At 44.9% G+C, this 20,429-nt stretch overlaps 1 protein-coding gene across 2 annotated transcripts in view; it reads right to left on the reverse strand.

Annotated features, from left to right (window-relative positions):
• GATB (glutamyl-tRNA amidotransferase subunit B) overlaps positions 1 to 20,429 on the reverse strand; it is a 93,901-nt gene that overhangs the window by 39,025 nt on the left and 34,447 nt on the right. For both annotated transcript variants that reach the window (XM_032412991.1, XM_032412992.1), the window contains exons 3-8: positions 17,366 to 17,479; positions 14,936 to 15,134; positions 14,381 to 14,503; positions 5,050 to 5,163; positions 2,569 to 2,653; positions 1,835 to 1,879 (exon numbers count right to left, since the gene is read on the reverse strand). In XM_032412991.1, the coding sequence (XP_032268882.1) occupies positions 1,835 to 1,879; positions 2,569 to 2,653; positions 5,050 to 5,163; positions 14,381 to 14,503; positions 14,936 to 15,134; positions 17,366 to 17,479 (680 nt within the window). The remainder of the gene's footprint in view (positions 1 to 1,834; positions 1,880 to 2,568; positions 2,654 to 5,049; positions 5,164 to 14,380; positions 14,504 to 14,935; positions 15,135 to 17,365; positions 17,480 to 20,429) is intronic.

Consider the following 20,429-nt stretch of genomic DNA (forward strand, 5'->3'; position numbering starts at 1 on the left):
CCAGGAATGAGTCTACAAGTGTATACTCCAGGTCAAGACCACCAGACCTGCCCCTCTTCATGCTTATAAACCATGATGAATGAAAAAGGCACAACACAGGGTTGATACTACACTGTGATTTATAATTGTGGATAAAGTACATATTCACAAAGACAGAGGCTGGGGAAAAACAGGACCAAATGAGAACAATTTACTTATTAGGGAGAAAAATGACATTTCCCCATTTAAAAATTCTCACTATTTTTAGCAGTATTTGTGAAATAAATGAAAAGTCAAAGAAAAAGAAAACTATCTTTCTTGAGAAGTGGAAGAAATAAATAGATTTTGCCTAAAAAAATGTAGAAGCAGGGAGGGAAGGATGAGTAAGTGGACCACAGGGGATTTTTAGGACAGTGATACTATTCCCTGTGACACTATAACGGTAGGTGCCACGTCACTATTTATTTGGTCAAAACCCACAGAATGTACAACATAAAGAGTGAACCCTAATGTAAACTATGGACTTTAGTTAATAACCAAGTCTTAATTTGTAACAAATGTACCACACTCTTCGTGGCATGTTTGTGGTACATGTGTTTAGTCAGAGTTTTCAACATTTCCTGGGTAATAAATGCGAATCACACAGCCGTGCAGGATGTTATTACGGGAACCATGGTGGTGAGGCAGGGTATATGGTATACACCAAGGAGCACGTGGGAACTCTCTGCAGCACTACCACATATAACATCTTTCCCTCTACTCCATTCCAGCATCTAACATTTTTCTGTCCACTTCTACTTGTCAAAGGGCTTATGCAGAAGCAGGATAATGCAGAACAAATGGGGTGCCAAGGTGACAGATCAGACGTGCACGCAATCCATTACCCCCATGCCAAATCTGTGCTGTGAATCAGTCTGACTTGTGAAGGCAGGAGGACACCAAAGGGAGGGTTCCTGAATCCCGCCTATTAACCTGAGGGCTTGAGCCAAAGCCACTGGCTGACCTAACAGCCAAACTCCAGGCTGAGTAAGAAAGCAGCATAAACAAGAGTAGGAGGTGACACTGGAGAACAAAGAAGTTCTTGGGAAGGATAGATTGAACCCGGAAGCTCACAGTGATGAAAACAATCTTGACTTTGACACACATGAGAGGGGCCCTTCAGGGGAGGTTCCCACTAAGGGTTTATGAGCTTCTTTCCCACATCACAATGCTACATTGGTTCCTCATTGACAGCAAGAGTTGAGCTTTGCAAAGGAACCAACAACTTTGTTGCTTACAACTTCAATCTTTACAATCTGCAAAACTCAATGGGGAAAAAGACAAAAGGTTCAATTTACCTTAAGCCTATTCTTATTATTTGCTTTATTTCTGGATCTCATATTAAGTCCAACTTCATATGTTTAATTGTTCAATTTTTGTTTAATTTTAATCAATTAAATAACATCACTCGAGTTAAATGCCATTAACATATGCATCTCTTTTTTCCTTTCTTCTCAAGGATCTTCAGTGTGTTACTGAATTTGTAACTGAATATAAGAATAAGAACATCCTATGCCCCATCCTCAACTGCCACCCTCTTAGCTCAATTATAAGAACTCTCACACAGGGGTGACAACAGTGTCTTCCAACAGTTGAATCCCATCAAATAAGACACCCTGAGGCTAACAAACCAAGAAAACATTCTTTCTTTCAGTATATATATAAAATGGGAAGTCTAGGCTTTCCATCATGCAATAATATAAACAGAAAGTGGTTCCTAAAAGCTATCCAGGTCCTTATGTTACTCTGCAAGTGGATTTGAAATTTGCCCCTAACCCCAAACACACGATGGTATTTTGACAAGAGGAATAATCACCTGTAGTCTTGTTTTCCTTCTTTGTCTCTCATCGGCATGGTGCACCTACGATAGTTAAAAAGGAAAATGTTAAACCAACATGGCATGCAACATTGCCCAACATATGTGCAAAGGGGAGTTTCCCCTACCAATAAGGGACACAGGCAAATTCAGGCTCTTTGACCTTCTCTGAGAGACACTTACATAACTACATGAAAAAATATTAATGAAAGAGAAATACTCAGAATAATTTTTTTAAAATAAGAGAAGAAATTGCTTCAATGTTTCCAGCTTCTAACCAGCTCAAACTCTAGTCTTCCGACCTTCTTTCAGTCTTCTGCTAAAAGCACAAAATCCTCAAAATTCAGAGTCAGAATATTAGAGTCAAAGTTATCAAAACAAACAAAAAAGGGTACCTCCATAACCACCCCTAAGCTTTCTTTACCTCCAGTTTGAATTGGTAGAGCTTAAGTCTGATAGAATTTAAGGAAGTGAAAATTCTTGCCAAAGCTGGAAGCAACTGAAGGGCCAGACTCAGCACTTATGTCCAAGTCTGGTTCAGTTTCAACCTCTTACCAGTCCTCCAGGATATTATATCCTTGTAGTGTACAGTATTTTCCTAACTCTACTAGTGAGGAAAGCATTAGTGCAGACAAGCTAAGTACCTTCTTCAAGGTCACCATGGCTGTTCTGCGGCGAGCCCAGACCGGAGACCCACCCAGCTGTGTGCAAGATGCTGGTCAATGCAAACTCACCCCAGCTTGTAGTCAAACGAGCGTGTTTCATTCAGAATTTTACGTCCATTCTCAAGTTCGTGGATTTGTCTCTCAATTTCAAAGTCTAAGAGAAACATAGTAATTTAGTATATTTTGATTCCTTTCATCCAATCAAGCAATAATTAGAAATCTTTCTCAATATTTAAGTAAAAAAATAATCAAGAGAGTTGTTTATAATAATTCTTCCTTCATATGCTATATTCTCTTCTCATTGCCCTCATAGGACAATGATGCCGGGAAGGGCCTTTTAGGAAACTCTGCTCCCTCACTTTCAGAGAAAGCTCAGGTTCACAGTGACCCAGTCCAGTTTACAGCTCTTGGCAGAAGAAGGGCTAGGACTAGTATCTAGGCCAACTAACTCCAGATCCAGGATGGCTGCCTATCACGAGTTCCAAGGGATACAAGGATAAACTTCATGGGGTTCTGGTACCTCCTGAAATTATATACAGAATGTGTGTGTGCACATTTGTAGATTTTTTGGAGAGAGAGTCCAGAATTTTCATAGGGATCTATGACCCCAAATGATTAAAAGCCTCTGCTCTATGCCATGCTCCCTCACCACCAAACAAGGCTGACTGTGGTAAGCAAAACAGCCATAATTATTAAGCTTCTTTCTGAAAGCAGCTTTAGCCTCCCTCTTAACTCCCCACCCCAGCATGTACTACCTTCCCTCATCCAAATCCAAACTCTTTTATTTGAGCTGACAAGAAGCAGCAACACTGGGCGCCTGGGTGGCTCAGTTGGTTAAGCGACTGCCTTCGGCTCAGGTCATGATCCTGGAGTCCCGGGATCGAGTCCCGCATCGGGCTCCCTGCTCGGCAGGGAGTCTGCTTCTCCCTCTGACCCTCCCCCCTCTCATGTGCTCTCTCTGTCTCATTCTCTCTCTCTCAAATAAATAAATAATAATACAAAAGAGGGAAAAAAAAAAAAAAAAAAAGAAGCAGCAACACTAAAATGTGTCAGTTTTTGCTCCCTGTCTCCCCAACTCCAGTGCTCTCTTTGACTGAAATCAGATGAGGACTACTAGGCATGATGTAGGGAGAAAAATGGGATGGAAAAATCACGGGCTTGGAGAATTAAGCCCACCATAGTAAATCTGTGGTTCTTCAGGTCTGAGTCAGGACACAGGCAGAATTCTGTCTCGGTGGTCTCCTTCATAAATCATTAAGAATAAATCTACTTAAAATGTTGCTGCTTGTTTTTTTAGGTTACCATCACCACCTCTTCGAATAATGAATTCTAGAACACTTAACTACCCACAGGATGAAGTTGAATTTTCTTCCATTTGTTCCAAGTTTCCCCTTCACAAAACTGGCCTGTAAGAGTATCCCTGATCCAAACCTTTCATGGCCTCAGACACATGAACTGTATCTCCTTTTAGAGATAGAAGAGTCCGCCCTCTTTGGTCCATCTACACATGGAAACCTTCCCTTACCCTTTCCCTTACATAAGTTATCCCCTTGATCATTTTAATGCCCTTTTCCTGAAAATCTGTAGACTAAGAGCATCTTCATTGAGGCTGATCATTGCAGGTTCACAATAAGGTTTTATACAAGACTAGAGAATCTTTTCTGTATTGTTTCCAGTACTTTTCTCAACAAGACCCAGGACTCTACTAAACACACACCAACGCATTCAGCTGTCTTGTGCTCTGTGCATCCTTGAAGGCATGCACTTGAAACTCTATCCTTTCCCTACATTCTCTCTTCCTCTCTAGATACTTTTGATTTTAAAAAATATATTTAGTCTTCCGAGATGTCTTCACAGTCAGCAACCTCTATGGGACTGCCTGGATGTTTATCTTGCTCAACTGTTCTACTTTAATTATTATATATTTGTCAGCACATAAATACCCACAGCATGTACTCCAATAAGACCCAAACTCAATTACATAGGCCCATGGACTCTATTAGTAAAAATAGTAAAAAGCAGAAAAACATAATGACCAATTAAGTCAAACTATGGCCAATCTACAATGAGTAAATATGACTTTATAAAGTTCATGCCGGTCGGAAAGAATGTGGTAAATGGAAAAACAGAGCTATAGCATATTGCAGATCCTCCCATAAAGAGGTGGAGTCTATTTCTCCTCCCCTTGCATCTGCTTTGAATCGAATGTGTTGGGAGAGACACTGTATGAGTTCTGGAGCTTGGGACTCAAGAAGCCTTGAGGTCTCTGCCTTCATCCCCCTGGAAGGGCCCACTGCCAAACAAGAAGGTCCAGGCTAGGCAAGCAAATGAAGAAAGACGACGTGGAAAGAGAATCCTAGCAAACCCCCGGCACCAAGGCCTCAATGTGTGAGGTCATCTTGCACATGAATGAGCTGAGGCAGGATCTAATCCGTAGAACTGCAAAAGCTGAAATGGTTATCATATAAGCCACTAAGGTTTGGGGTGGCTTGTTACAAAGCAATAGGTAACTGATACAAAAAAGAACATTAAACGTAAGCTGACATTCACCTATTGCTTTGGCCAAGAACCTGGCACTATTGAGATTCTTCACTTCAGTTCGAACACCCAAAGGCTCTCCAGGATGATGCACAGATATATTGGCATCCACTCTCAACTGGCCCTCTGGAAGGAGAGAAAAAAGACAATATTTTAGAAATTCTTTGAGCCAACATAGTCTTTTTTTTTTTTTTTAAAAGATTTTATTTATTTATTTGACAGAGACACAGCGAGAGAGGGAACACAAGCAGGGGGAGTGGGAGAGGGGGAAGCAGGCTTCCTGCCGAGCAGGAAACCCTACCCAGGGCTCGATCCCAGGACCCTGGGATCATGACCCAAGCTGAAGGCAGACAACTAACGACTGAGCCACCCAGGCGCCCCGCAACATAGTCTTTTTAAGTCTCTAGGCAAGCAATATCGAATTCCATTTGCTGTTTAGCCAGTTACAGCAACCCAACTTTCGAGAAGGTATGGTTGGTCCTGAAGCACATGGCTGGTACTCTGTCCACTTATGAGAATTACAGTCCTAAGGCACCTGAGGTGTGAGTATATGTGTGTGTGTACATATTTGTGTGCACTTGTGCACATGAGGGAGAGAGGAGAAATTCTGTATATACCAGCTGGGAAATCTAATTTCTTTTGTGCCAAATAAGAAAAACAACACTGTTAAAATGGAGAATTACTCTGCAGTTTTATCCTGAGTTTTTATTCAGTTTCAGAGCCGGGTTGGGGGGAAGGCAGCAGAAATGATGATCTGAGAGATGCCTGGGTGGCTCAGTCGGTTAAGCGTCTGCCTTCGGCTCAGGTCATGATCTGGGGTCCTGGAATTGAGTCCCGCATCGGGCTCCTTGCTGAGCGGGAAGCCTGCTTCTCCCTCTGCCTGCCGCTCCCCCTGCTTGTGCTCTAACAAATAAATAAAATCTTTTTTAAAAAATTAGAAAGAAAAAGAAAAAGAAATGATCATCTGATAACCCTACACAGCTTTCAAAAGGAATGTGGATTTCCAACTGTGATTCTAGAAGATCCATGAGAGTCCTTGAGAATTTATAACTCAAGGGCAAGAGCCAGAAACCGGGTTTGTCCCCTCCTCCTTCCTCTGGGTACTATAATAATCTCTTCTTTCAACAAACAGGACTCTGAATCCTTCCTGATTGCTGTAAGGATTTGCCACAGCAGACAGTGCTGTTATGAAGGGGTGAGTCTGTGCAAGAACGCAGAGGGGGCCGCCCCCATCCTGGGAGGACCTTCTCTGACCCAGAAAACCCCTTTAGATTAGGAACAGTAACCCCTAAGGAGGCAGGTGGTTTGTGGAGAGGACTAAGAGGCTCTGCAGAGAGATGCAAAATCCTTAAAAGAATCACATTTTACACCCTACAAAGTAAAGCTCAAGTTCTCTGTTCTCTAATTTCATTTACAATGTCTAAAACAGAACAGAATGAGAAGACAAAATGCTGGACTTTTATTTTCCTAGGCGGGTTTTTACATTTAAAAAGAACCTGCCAAACCTGAAGATTCTGATGGGCTGAATAAAAATTCATTTTCCAAGATTCCACAGCAAAAGCCTCTTAAAATAATGAAATAGGGTAAATAAATTCCATGCCAAGAAACTCCACGGTCTTGGTCTCTGCTGCTCCACATCCAAATGCTGAGCTGTGGGGCTCGGCCTCCTCCAAGCTTCAGACTGCCGGCTGCCCACTGCCCTACTGTCTCCACTTGCTCCCTCAGAACAAAGGATGAGCTCCCCCACTCTGCGGCCCCAACTGCCGCCCATGCTGGCCGTCAGGGCAAAGGTGCTTGCAGCTCAGAACGTACTCTATGTCTCTAGCACGGACGTCTCAACAGTTTGGACAATTTGTGCTTCCTTGAATCCAGGAAGTCCCAACTATTCCTGACATCATTAGATTCTTAGTCCAGGAAACCTGAAGTCATTTTCCCTGTCTCTGTTTTCTTTTCCCTCTATATCCAAACTGACAACTCGATCCTGTCGGTTCTCTTCCAGTACCCCTCATATCTGTCCCTTCCTCTCTACATCCACAGCCACCACCATCGCTGGAGGACTTGGAACTTCAGACGAGGTTACAGAACTGCGTCCTGACTTTTAGTACAGCAACCCCCCTTGTCCAGCTAGCCACCACGTGGCTGTGACTTCCATCCTGCTACAAGGTGGTTTCCATCATTCTCTTTGCTTGCTCAAGTGCAGGGCCACTCCTACTGGGCCATCTCGTCTCCTCTGCCTGGTATTGAGGAGCCCTCATCCACTCTTGGCTGACACGACCCACAATTTCCCCCTACTCATTCCGTGAGAAAGCTTTCCTCCAATTGCGGGAGCTTTCTGCATACAAGTCCTTGCCCGGTCCGCTGGCTCCTGCACGTCCTCGTCATCAGTATTACTGTCCCTTCTTCGGCCTTTGCTCATCCTTCGGGGTCCCACTTTAGTGTTACCACCTTCCCCTCCTAGAAGCTCTTAATCAATAAGCCCATCTCCATTGGTGGCTCCTCCGAACTATGAGGATGGACACAGTCACTACCACAGAATCTAGCACATGACTACAGTCTATTTTGAATTAATCTTATCTTTAAGACCAGAATGGAAGGCTTTGGAGGGCTGCACCCAGATTTCAAACCCTCACCCACCTTCCCGCCCAAGAGCATTATTCTTTCAACTACCTCCTCTCTCCCACATCCGTCATTAACCTCGCTTTCTCTGCAGTACTTCCGGTAGAGACACATACAAAAGTATCTCTTGTGAAAAACAAACCAAAACCCCAAACCCTAGTCCCTTGAACCCCATTCTCCCTCCATCAGTTACTAAGCTACTTTCCAGCAAATCCTCTCGAACACGTTTTGTTTGCTTGCAGTACAGCTTGTCTCTACTATCTCACCTCCTGTTTCAGCTGGGCTTCCGTCCCCGCCTCTCTGAAAATGCCTCCTCAAAGTCACCAGCGACCTCCCGGCTGCCAAATGCAATGGACACAGGACTTGTTCTGTCTTCACCTTCCTGGACACCCCCAGCAGTGTGCAATATCCCAACTAATCCTTCCTTCTTCAACTATCTTCCTCTCCCGGGTGCTGTGACCTTCTGTGCTCTTGGTCTCCCTCCTACCTCCCTGGACACTCTACTTCCATTTTGTTTGCTGGTGTTTGCTTTCCCATCCAATTCAGGACCCTCTTCTTGCACTCTCTCTGTAGGGGTATGTGGCTTTAAATACCAGCAATGTGCTGATAACGCCTCAATTTCTCTCTTCTGCCCAGACCTCTACTCTGAGCTCCACACTTACCTCCAATGTCTACTTGATACCTCCACTTGGAGGTCTCACAGACATTTCACTTTCCAGAACTACATCCTGATTTCCCCTCCACAAAGCCATTCTTGTCTTCATCTTCCCAGTTTCAGTCCACAGCACCACCCAGCTCCTCAAGCTTCTTTGAAGACATCCTTGATTTCTTCCTGCCCCTTGATTTCCACACCAGCCTGTTAGCAAATCCTGTTATTTCTAAAATCCACCTTGAATCTACTCAGCTTGATCTCTCCATCTTTACGGACACCGCCCTGTCCACAACAGCATCACCTTTCACCTGGACTATTGCAAAAGCTGCTTAGCTGGTCTCTTTGCTTCTACTCTTACTCATCTGAAATCCACTTTCCACGGAGCAGCCCCAGAGCGGTTTTCTAAAACATTAATCAGACTGTGTCACTGCCTTGCTTGAAAGCCCTTCAGTGACTTCCCACTGCACTTGGGATGAAATTCAAACTTCTTACCATTATTGGTAATCTATCCTTTGCCTTCATTTTTCAGTCCTACTTGATGCCATACCCCCTGCCTGTTATGCTTTCCCTCCAGTGGCCTTCTGTTACCTATGTTACCTCAGAGCATATTCTAACCTTTTCCTCATCTCAGAGACTTTGCCTTAGCTGTTCCCTGGAATGCTGACCCCTACTTCTATGCTGGCTGGAGCCTGGAGTCATTCTTCAGGTCTCAAATAAACGTTACCTCCTCTGACAGGCCCTCACTCTCCAACATTATTCTTTATCACGGCATCCTATGTATTTCCTTAGAGCACGTACCACTATAATGATTTTATTTATTAATGTATTTGTCTCCCTCACGGATATAAGCTCTAAGTGGCAGGAACAATAATATCTTTTTCACTGCTATATTCAGAATCTAGAGCTGGGTCTGGCACAGAGTAACTGTTCAATAAATTAATACCTTGTTGAACAAGCCAAAACTCTGGTACTTCCTGAGCAATGAGTAAGCAGATTGGTTACTGTCTCACAAAAGGTTCCTGATAAGTTTTAAAGTTCTGTCTGAATAGGATTAATCTACAGCTGGAATCATGTGAAAGGCCCATTTAGCTCAAAGGAAAACTTCCAAAGTATGCTGAGCTCTGCTCAACCAAATCTCAATTCTTGGGAAACAACTTTTTTTTGAACTCAGGGAACCCTGAATTGGACCTTACCTGCTTTTAAAAATGAAACCATCTTTCACGATTTAGAATTTTAACTTGGATAAGGAATAAAAGCATGAATTTCAGTCTCTCCCAGAGAAGGCCATACATACTACATAAATGTCTGAGAGGAATCATTTAGTATCCTGCAGTGTTGAAAGAGAGTCCACTAGCCTGGATTCAAATACAGTATCAAACATTCACAAAAGACATTCTATCCAGTGAAGACAAAATACCTTTTAAACAAATTAAGTTAAATTGCCTCAAGTGCACAAAAGCCTTACCAGTCAGGTTTACTTCAATGCATTCTGCAACACTGAGGGAGGGCCTTCATTCACACATCACCGGAATGTTATCAAGCTCAATTTCTACCCTCCAGAAGCAGAGATTTGTAACAGCAAAACTAAAAAACTATACCACTGAGCACAGTGATATGGTGCAGTTACATATTTTTTTTTCTAAAACACATTCACACATCAGAAATATAACATGAGGACAGAAAACTGTTTCTGTAAACAGCAGGGGCCTGAGGATTTAGAGAGGTCTGTTAAGCCATCTCATTCTGATCACTGGATGCTCTCCAGGACTTAAATAACAAGTTCTGACACACACACACACACACACACACATTTTATTGAACGTATTTCACAAAGCTTATTTACCCAAAATGAGTGGAGGTTCTGTAAAAGTAATACTATTTATTATTGCTAATAAAAGCACCAAACATTTACTGAGTACAGGCTACTTGTCAGGGCCTGTGTTAAGTTTTATATACTCTATCACATTCATTCCCTATGATACAGCTTTAGACAAAGCCACTTTTAGACATCCTTTAGGCATTTCATTAACATATCCAAAATGGAATTCCAGATTTTCTCGCACAAAGCCATTCCTCTCCCAGTCTTCCCTGTCTCAGTACCTAGTGACACCACACCCAGATGTCCCAACTCTATCTGACAACTTGGATGATTTCCTTTCCTCTTCTTTTTCTTCCTTTTCCCTTCCATATATGGTTATTTGGGGACTCAGTATATAAATGTGGGAAGTGAAGCTCAGAGAAATCAAAATCCCTTGCCCAGGTTCTTAGAGCTAGAAGAGGTGGGACAGGGTCCCAACCCAGTTCTGCGACCTCAGTGTCCTCAGCACCCACACTCTGCCACCCTTCTTCCCTAAACTGTCATCTATGGAGGCTGTGACACTGTCGTGGCTGCCACTAGAAACAGTGCGATGCAGGGCTTACAGAAAGGGCTCCTGGACTCAGACACACCCGGGCTCAAATCCTAGCTCAGTCACTTCTTGTAAGCCTTGGAGAAACAAGCCAATCTCTCTAAATCTCAGCTTCTTCACCTGGGCAACAGGCATAATACCACCTATCTCCCAGGAATGCTGTAAGGTTTAAACGAGATGATAAATAATTTTTTAAAAATGCCTAGTGAGGGGCGCCTGGGTGGCTCAGTCGGTTAAGCACCTGACTTCAGCTCAGGTCATGATCTCAGGGTCCTGGGATCCAGCCCAGTGTCGGGCTCCCTGCTCTGCAGGGAATCTGCTTGTCTCCCTCTCTTTCCACCCCTCCCGTACCTCTCTCTCTCAAATAAATAAATCTTTAAAAAAAAAAATGCTTAGTGAACTGATGAGCACATGCTAAGTGTTCCAAGTGGCAGACATCACCACTGAAACATTTAGAATGTTTACTTCAGTACACATTCAACTCAACAGACGGCTCTGAGGATCTCAACAGTGGCATATGTCCACTGAGCAGGAAGAGACTTCTGGAGGCCAGGCTGAACTAATCCATGCTCATTAGCAAAACTATCAGAACTCACTCAATCACAGGCCCAGAGCAATTTAAACTTTATTCCAAAAGCACCCTGGGGCGGGGGAGTGGGGGGGTGGGGTGGGGTCCACTGGTCCTAGGGCGGTCCTCAGTTCTCAGGCTACGGTCTCCGATGCTGCACGGTGGTCCTATGGTGGTGGGGCAGAAGCACAAGGCAAGCGGTTGGGGCTGCTAAAATGCTAAGAGCACAAAAAGCTGGACCCCTGCAGCCTCCAGGCAGACCTTCCCTCCCCACAATACTTTAGAAACACCAAACACCCCAGCCACTCTGCTGCTGTGCTAGGGGCAAAGCTGTTGGGAGTTGTATTTAAAAGCAACAAAAAAGTGTCACAACAAATGAGATTTAACGAACCCTCTCAGCGGTCACTGGCTGATGAGTTCTTGCCGTTACGGTTTATCTCTTGGCAAGGCCCCAGATGGGACGATTTCTCAGCTAACAGGTGGCCTGTTTATTATTCCATAGGTTTGCTAGGAATCACAGGTATTTGGAGAGAGAACGGAAGAATAAAAACTTTCTTTAAAGCAATAGGGAACCAACACTTAGTGCATAAATGGGTAACCACCCAGCCTGCCCATATCTGACTTATGTTCTTGGGTAAAAACGCACCATGAGCCATAAATCTGACACAGAGAGTTCTCTTACTCCACAACACAGCTGCACTTCTATAGAGCAAACTTGGAGGCAGCCAACTTCTACGCCACTCATACTGTGCGGCTGTGTTCTTCCAGTCTTTAGCTTAAAGAAGATAGCAAATAGGCAAGTTCTGTCTCCAAGTTCAACTTGTACCACGGCTTTGACGTTACAGTTTGTGGCTTGTAACATGTCCTACGTGACAGATGTGGCATTACAACTTCAGAAGTCCTTTTGTAACACACAAGTATATTGTGTGACATAAAAAGGTTGGTAAACAGGCTTATAAACCAACAGCGAGATGAATCATCATCCTCAATGGTATTTCCTGGCATCCACTGTGACCACTTTGCGATGGTTAATTTTATGGGTCAACCTGACAGGGTCATAAGGTGCCCAGGTATTTGGTTAAACAGTACTCTGGGTGTGTCTGTAGGGGTATTTCTGGATGAAATCAACATTTGAATAGGCAGACTGAGGAAAGCAGACTGCCTCTGTCATTGTGGGCGGGCCTCATTCAGTCCGCTGAAGTCCTGAACAGAACAAAAGTGAGAGTGGAGGGGAGGGCGCGGAATTTGCTCTCTCTGCCTGCCTGTCCTTGAGCTAGGATACTGGTCTTCTCCTGCCTTTGGATTCAGGCTCAGACTGGATTGCACCACTGGCTCTCCTGGTTCTCAGGCCTTCAGAGTTGGGCTGGAACTATACTCTCGGCTCTCCTGGAGCTTGCCCTCTTGCAGCCTCCTCACTACAGACCATGGGATTCTCAGCCTCCACGATCACATCAGCCAAATCCTTGGAATAAATCTCTTTAAATATAAACATACATACATACATAAACATACACACACACATATACACATTCTATTGGTTCTGTTTCTCTGGAGTATTCTAATACACCACTGTACTGAGCTATGAATTAACAATTGCCATTTGCAGAATCTGTATCTTTTCTCCACTCCTGCCCTTCTCAACTCAAGGAATGCTCTGTGAGTGGCAAGAGTTTTTTTTTAAAAGCCCCTCGTGGGGCACCTGGATGGCTCAGTCGGTTAAGCACCTGCCTTCGGCTCAGGTCATGATCCCGGGGTCCTGGGATTGAGTCCCGAATCCGGCTCCCTACTCAGCGGGGAGTCTGCTTCTCCCTCTCCCTCTGCTGCTCCCCCTGCTTTGCTTTCTCTCACTTTCTCTCCTGCTCTCTGTCAAATAAATAAACAAAAAAAATAAACAAAATCTTAAAAAAAAAAAAAGCCCTTGGGAACAGAAAACATGGGGTAATCATGGGAGAGGCTAGCTTTCAGGGACTTTAGGGTGGGCAATGGAGGGCTAGGAAGGGGCCATAAGAGTGAGCCATTAAGACACTGAGTTTGACCAAAACTTGTATTCTTTATTTCCAATTTGCAAACACTTAAAATGTATACTTTGCTTGGTCTCAATGGCACAAGTTTTTCTTTTGTTTGATTTCCTACTACATTTCTAACGGACTGAAGATATTATCTCAAAGTTAAAGTTTTGTAAAATCATAACCTTGCCTTTTACTTGATATAACTTGGCTTCAGCTGTAGCTGGATGAAAATTCTACAAAATAAGAAAGAGACCTGAAGAAAAAGCATCAAGTAGCAACTAAGTGCTACCTACACAGAAACTCAGAGCTATTAAATAAAGTGTCTTCTGAGAAAGATGAAACCGTTCAAGCACATTATTTTACTGATCCTCATTTTGGTGCAAAACAACATTTGGATATAAGAAGCCAGAAGAAAACATCTGGTCCTTTGACTGTTAAAAAAAAAAAAAAAAAAAGAAAAGAAAAGAAAGAAAGAAACAAACATACAACAGGCCCAAAGCAGAGTCACTGGCCCCCACTACAGCAAACCAAACCTTCACTGCAGTTTCAGCCTCTCCCAGGAGGGTGACCTTTATCCAGTCGACCTGGAAGTTCCTGATCAACACTAGTGAGGTAATCTGCATGACAGACCCCCACCCTCCTCCCAAAGAAAGGTGAACAATCTTGCCTGGAACAATCCACTCTCTGCTAGAAAACGACCCCTTCTCTCTATAAAAGCCTACCATTTTGTCCAGCTCCTTAGAGCTCCTTTCTATTTGCTAGATGGGATGCTGCCTGATTCATGAATCTTTAAATAAAGCCAGTCTGATCTCCAAATTTACTCAGCTGAATTTTTTTAACAACTCCTAATCTCATATTCCTGGGCTCAGTGCCTCTGCACTGTTGTTAGTGTGTTTAGTTTTGACTGGGGGTTCATTAAAGAATCCAAGGAAAACTCTGAGGAAAAAAACCCCCAGAGGCCTAAAGGCTGACAAAAGCCTATAAACAATCCCAGTGTAGCTGATGCAGAGAACAAAAGTCCAGCGAGAAGAGATGTGGGAGGCGGAAAGAGAAGGTAAAGGACGAGGGACACAGCCTCTGGGGCTTCTACCTGCCATATTTGCCTGGCTGGTCCCCAGGGCTTGAAGTATCAGCTGCAGCTCCCTGACGGCTGATGCTGCCTCTTCTCCACAGGACATGTCGGGCTCCAGCACCACTTCCAGAAGGCCAACTCCTACCAAAGACAGGCAGAGTCAGCCAGACTGCAGCTCTCCAATCTGACCCGCAGATAAATTCGGCTGAGGTCTCAGGAAGAACCTGCATCACTGATGGGCTCTCTACGTGGGTTCTAGCCTTTGGATTATTTCTGCTCCCCCTCACATTTTGATTTTTAACTTTGGTTCTTTCAATGTCTGCCCGAGATCTCAAGCTGCTGGGTCCATAACTAGGCGGCTACGTTCATCACACTTTATGGGTGGGTTGTTAGCAAGCCCGATGGGGATCCTGGTTCAGGCTGTGTTCGCTAGTCAGCTGTGCCAATACCAACGCTGATATTTGATCTGGCTCTGTCAAACTCTTGGGCCTGTTTCCTCAACTGGCTTGGGAGAACTCTAGAGGGGAAGAGAGGTGGCCGGAAGGAAAGGTAAGAGACAATCCCCTGGCCTACCTGCCCTGTTCAAATCGATGAGCGTCTGAGACCGCGGCTCATCATGGAGGCTTTTGCCACTGTCTTGCTCCAGCTGGATCTGCTTGATCCTCACGGTCTTGGTGCTCACCTGACTCGGCTTCTTCCCCACACAGACACTGTACGCTAAGCTGCCATTCACAGCAATCGGGAGTCTTTGCTGGGTAATTTGGTAGCCTGCCTGCACACAACATGCGTTACGTTAGACAGTCACCAGGCCATAAACAGAAGCTGGAATCCAGTTTACTATTTCTTTTCCTGTCACAAAACTATAAGCTTACTTAAAAACACAACATAAGACAAAAGGAAAAGGAGAAGAAAGTTAGTTTATGCACTGTAGCCATAATTTAGCCTGGCCTCTTCTGGCTTCTCCCACCCCCTCCCTTACCTTCCCTGCACCTCCCCCAACCCCCAATAAGGATGCAACAAACACCACAAACCCCATCTTCCCTACCAAATTGCCATTTGGGGGAATAACAATAATCTCACTGTCAGAGGCCTCTAAGAGAAGACTTTATTGTCTCCACTTAGCTCATTAGCCTAAACCCTGCCTCTGATCACTGGGCTCTTGACAGACCCTCCGTATTAGGAAGTGCTGGCTAAGCATTCTGCCACCCACACGCAGCATGGCAGACAGCAGTCGCTAGTGCACGGAGCTTGTTTTGTTCCTGCTCTTTAAGCTAGCCAGTCATGCCGGCTGCCCTCCCTGCCCCGACAACTTCCCGTTTCTCGCTAGAAAACGCTCCGACACTCGCACTCAGCTAACAGAAAACACCAAGTACTAAAGTACTGACGGATGCTGCAAGGGCTCCCCACCTCCTTCTGAGTAGAGGAGGAATGACTCGAGTGCCCACAGGCATCAACACCCAGTGAAGAGATGGGAGGGCAATACGGAGAACGGGAGGGCAGAGAGGCAGTGCCTGTGGGCTCCCAGATACCGTGCTGAGTTCTTTACACCGTTGAATCCTCAGGACAACCCTATGAGGGAGATGCGAGGCACGGAAGGGGTTAAGGGCCACAGGGCTAGTAGGTATCCATGCCAGGATCTGAACATGTAAGGTCTGGCTCCAGAGACTATGCTCTTAGCCACCAGGCCAGCATTTTCCAAACTTCCCCTGCAGGAGAATCATCTGGTAGGCTGCACCTGAAGAGTTTCTGATTCTGCAGGTCTGGGGCAGTACCCGAGATTTAGATTTCTAACCAGTTCCCAGGAGATGCTGATCCGAGGGGCGCGGGGGACCACACTTTGAGAACCACCGCGTTAGGCCAACTCATTCTCTGTGATGAAATAGCAAGTCTCAATCTGTAAACATTAAACTCTGAATCGGGTTGCTGAACGATATTCAGGATGCTTATATCTAAATTTGAATAAACTGTTTATTCAGATAAACAACAAATACTTTTTTAAGTCTAAGTGTGTTCCATGTAAGATTTGGCAACACTAACTCTGGTTATCTGTGCCACCTGAGCCAGAGAGAGCAGAAAGCCATTGAGAATGAAAACATCTCATTTTAGTCGCATAATGCTAAGTCTCCCACCTTCACCAAACGGATTATCACTCTTAAAGGATGGAAAAAACGCAGCTTCATTCCCTTCATCCTACCAAGCAACAGAATTTGCTAGGGGCTGGCAGCCAGGGGGAAAAAGCGGCAGCAAGCAATTGGAGAAATAACGTTCCGGCTGCATTTTTTATTTAATTCTACTTCCATCCTCATCCACTAAAGACCAGCTCACCCTCATCTTCAGTTCAAGGAAAATAACATGAAGCAGTATCACCACTATCATTTTTCTAGATCTGAAGAAAGGGTGTGCTTACTATTAGAGGCTCAGATCAAATGAAGAAACTTTACAATTTTAAGGAAAAAAACAGGTTAATATTGGGTTTGCTACCAATTTACAGCCAATTACTGTTGTTAGTCGAGGCTTCTGGTTCATGTTTCTGCTTCCTATTGTCCACTTACTTGCTCCTTGTGAGATGACAGAAATGTCCCTAGAGGGGACAGTCCTATTATTGGTAACTTCAACTTAAAAGAGGGAAGCTATCACTCTGTCTACAGAGCTGTTGTCTGCATTTACTGTTGCATCGGCCGCAGAGTTAGATTTGACCTCACAGGCAATTAGCACCGAACACCATGGCCGGCCTGAGCCTGAGAACACTGCCTTCTGCTCCCTGTTCAATTATGAGGGAGCCAGCAGAAGCATGAGGCTAAGCAAGGAGTCGGCAATCAGGACAACCGCATCCAATCTAGTAAACATCGGGGGGCACCTGCCTTCATCAGGGCCAGGCAGAACCTCCCGCTGACACGGACAGAGCTCTGACTGGAAACACAAGAGGTATAGCCCCCTCCCCCACCCCCCCTCCCCCCCCCAGCTCTGAGAACGTACAGAGGGCGGATTGCAAAGCATACTTACAGGGAGGTCCGCATAGAAGTAGTGCTTCCTGTCAAACAAGGACTTCTTGTTGATGCGGCAGTTCAGGGCCAGGCCTGTCATCACGGCTGCTTCTACGCACCTCCTGTTGAGAACCTATGGAAGCATGACACACAGCTCCTCTCAGATCCAGGCTGAACAAATGCTTCTCCCACATACTGACATCCTCCCTGAATATTCAATTTGGCCCTTCGACAGGCATTATCTCTGGTTCTCTGTGTGGGCAGCTCCAGTTCACAAGCAGACTCTTGTCTGTCTGGAAGCGGGAAAACTTTACATAAAAAAAGAAAATGCATGTGGTGGTGGGTCCTGCAGGGTATTTGATGAACTGCCACATGGGCGATCCGTTCCTCCAGTACCTGGCATGAAAGTTAACGGGGAGGGACCCAGAAAAGCTCAGCAGAATGGGGACTACGGGGAATCCACTTAATCTCATTCCCTGTGCAAGCAGAACAAGGAGCTCGTCAGAATACAGAAGAGGCATGGGTTCCTGAGAAGAGGGTCCAAGAAGCAGCTCACCAAGCCACCTCAGTGAGGATGGAAAACACTTCAGCAGAGAAAGAATGAAGTTCTGGAAACTCTGGAAAAAAAAATGTTTCTGGAGAAACGGCCATGGCCATTTCCTCAAGGGCTGGGAAATGTGGCCTGCCCGCCCTCCCCTCGCTTTCAGTCCCGGCCTGGTGAACTCGAGAGAGGTACAGACTGAGTGTGACCCGTACCCTGACTCTTCCTGAGCTGCCGGTCCCTCCAGGGGCTCCCGGAGCCCACAGGTTCTTTCTGGATCCCATCCTCCCCCACTTTCAGGTGTGAATGACCAGGAAATGGCTAGCAAACTTCCCAACCCAAAAGGAGGTGAACAGCTTTTAAGAACTTTGGGGGTAGGGATGTGGGGGTCCGGAATAAGGCCGACAACTGGAGATAAGGAGAAAGCATTAAGTTCTGGAGTCAGTTTCTCCTATGTGTATCTGTGTGAATGGAAGGCTCAGTTTGTTCATCTCTGAAGTAAGGATTTAATATCTACCTTGAGGAACGCATGAAGAAACAGCCAGAACATCTACTCCATAGTAAGAAATTAATAACTAGCTCATTTTCCCCACTCTGCTTCGGGGAAATTTGTGAGCATGTTGTCCTTGCTAATGAAACACACTTCTTTATTAGAATATTTATGATGTTCTTTAGTATATTTGGTATACTCTTATTTACGTAGGGCTTTCCACAGCCACCATTTTATTTTAGCCTCACAGCAGCCCTGTAGGGAAGGAATTTGTATTATTTCAAAATTTCAGGAAAAGAAAAAACTAAGACCCAGAGATAACAAGAGACTCATCCAAATCACAGAGATGGCAAATTAGTAAAGTTAGCTCTAAAGTCCACACACGCCCTTGCCTAGTGAGTGACAAACAGAATCCCAGTGGCTTAGGGACCCGCCCTCCAGGCTGGAATAATGAGCGTGGCACCCCCAACACAAGCACAGCTTGCGGATCAAACACAGATTTTGAAAACAAATCTATACAACAAAATGTAAGAAGCATCTCTACTTGCTGCAATATATAACCCCCCAAAGACACCCCAAACGGCAAATCTCCCTCCTAGTAACATCATCACATGCCTTCTCTTCAGAAATCCGGTTATAAGACGGAGTCTTCTCACAGCTTCTATTTGGACTTCTTCATTCTGGGCCAAGTAATACTGTCAGCTCTGCAGTAATGGTTCTCACGAAGAAATGTGTGTGTGTAGGGGGAGGGGGGGAACAGGATGCTCTAATTATTGATGTTTTCACTTGCTAACGTTTGGTGTTTTACTGAGCAGTTGTTACCACAATACAAACATAGCTGGCAGAGAATGCTGCCAGCTCCCAGCACGATGAGTCGGGTCAAGGCACACGAGAACGCGGAGCTGGCGTCCCAGCCCGGGGCCCTGCTCCTCCTGGGCTCTGCCGCAGAGTGGGCTTGCTGTAAACTGCCCGTCTCGCTAATCTGTACCAGTTCTGGCTTTATCACTCCCACTGGTTTTCCAGCCACTGTTGGCTCTCTCGTCCCTGTCCGGTCTGCCCCTCCGGGGGCCCGACCTGCTTCCTCCCTATAGGCGTGAAGAGAACCCAGGTTTGTTTTGCTTATTTCCGCACACGCGTTGCTAATAGACTCCCTGCGCCTGGCCCTGCAAGGGAGTGAGGGGCGGCGAGCGATCGCGGACTCCCACTGTGCCTGCGTGCACAGAAGGACACAGGCACTTGAGAAACCATCAATTTCCAAAGAATAAGAACGCATGAAAACACATAAACATTACAGCGATATTGAATATACTTTAATCTTTTTTTGATGATTTAGAAGACTTGAAGTACTTCAGGGTCAGAATTATAAGCATCAATCATCACCACACTATAGTTGCACGGAGGGGCTAGTAAATAGAGAGTGCCAGTTAAAAGAATGTCACGAGAAAAGAATTTATTATGATCTGAGTCAAGCTGCTTATGACAGATGGAGGTCCAGGTCAGCATATTCAGAGGACGGGATGCAGACTTGGAAAATTCAACTTGGGCTGTCTTTATTCTGAAAAACTTCTTAAGTGTCTATAAAGTAGATTTTAGGGATACAGAGGTAAACAGGACTCTGTCACTGGCCTCAATGAATGTGCAGTGGAGACATGAATCCGCCAGCATCTGCAACATCCTTCTCAAGTCCACCTTCTATACTAGGAAGATCTTGCTAAAAATGCAACTCTTACAGCATTCTGTTGCTTAAAATCACGACAAAGGCTAAGCTTTTACAAGATCCAGTTCCCACCTCCTTCTTCAATTTCATCTCCCATCAACCACCCTCCCCCCACGGTCCATCTCTTATACAAACCATGCTGACCTGTGGACTCTCCCTCTTCTCATTCCATTCAAAATCTGATGTCACCAAATCTGTGAAACTTTCCTTACTATTCTTCCTACATACCTCTCTGGTCTTCTACACACTTCCATTTGTGCTAGGATGACACTGGCCTGAATTTACTTACATATATTTCCAATAGACTAATTTTCATGAGGATGGGAATTATCTGT

Source organism: Phoca vitulina, unplaced genomic scaffold (assembly GCF_004348235.1).
Source record: "Phoca vitulina isolate PV1807 unplaced genomic scaffold, GSC_HSeal_1.0 scaffold14, whole genome shotgun sequence".
Taxonomy (NCBI): domain Eukaryota; kingdom Metazoa; phylum Chordata; class Mammalia; order Carnivora; family Phocidae; genus Phoca; species Phoca vitulina.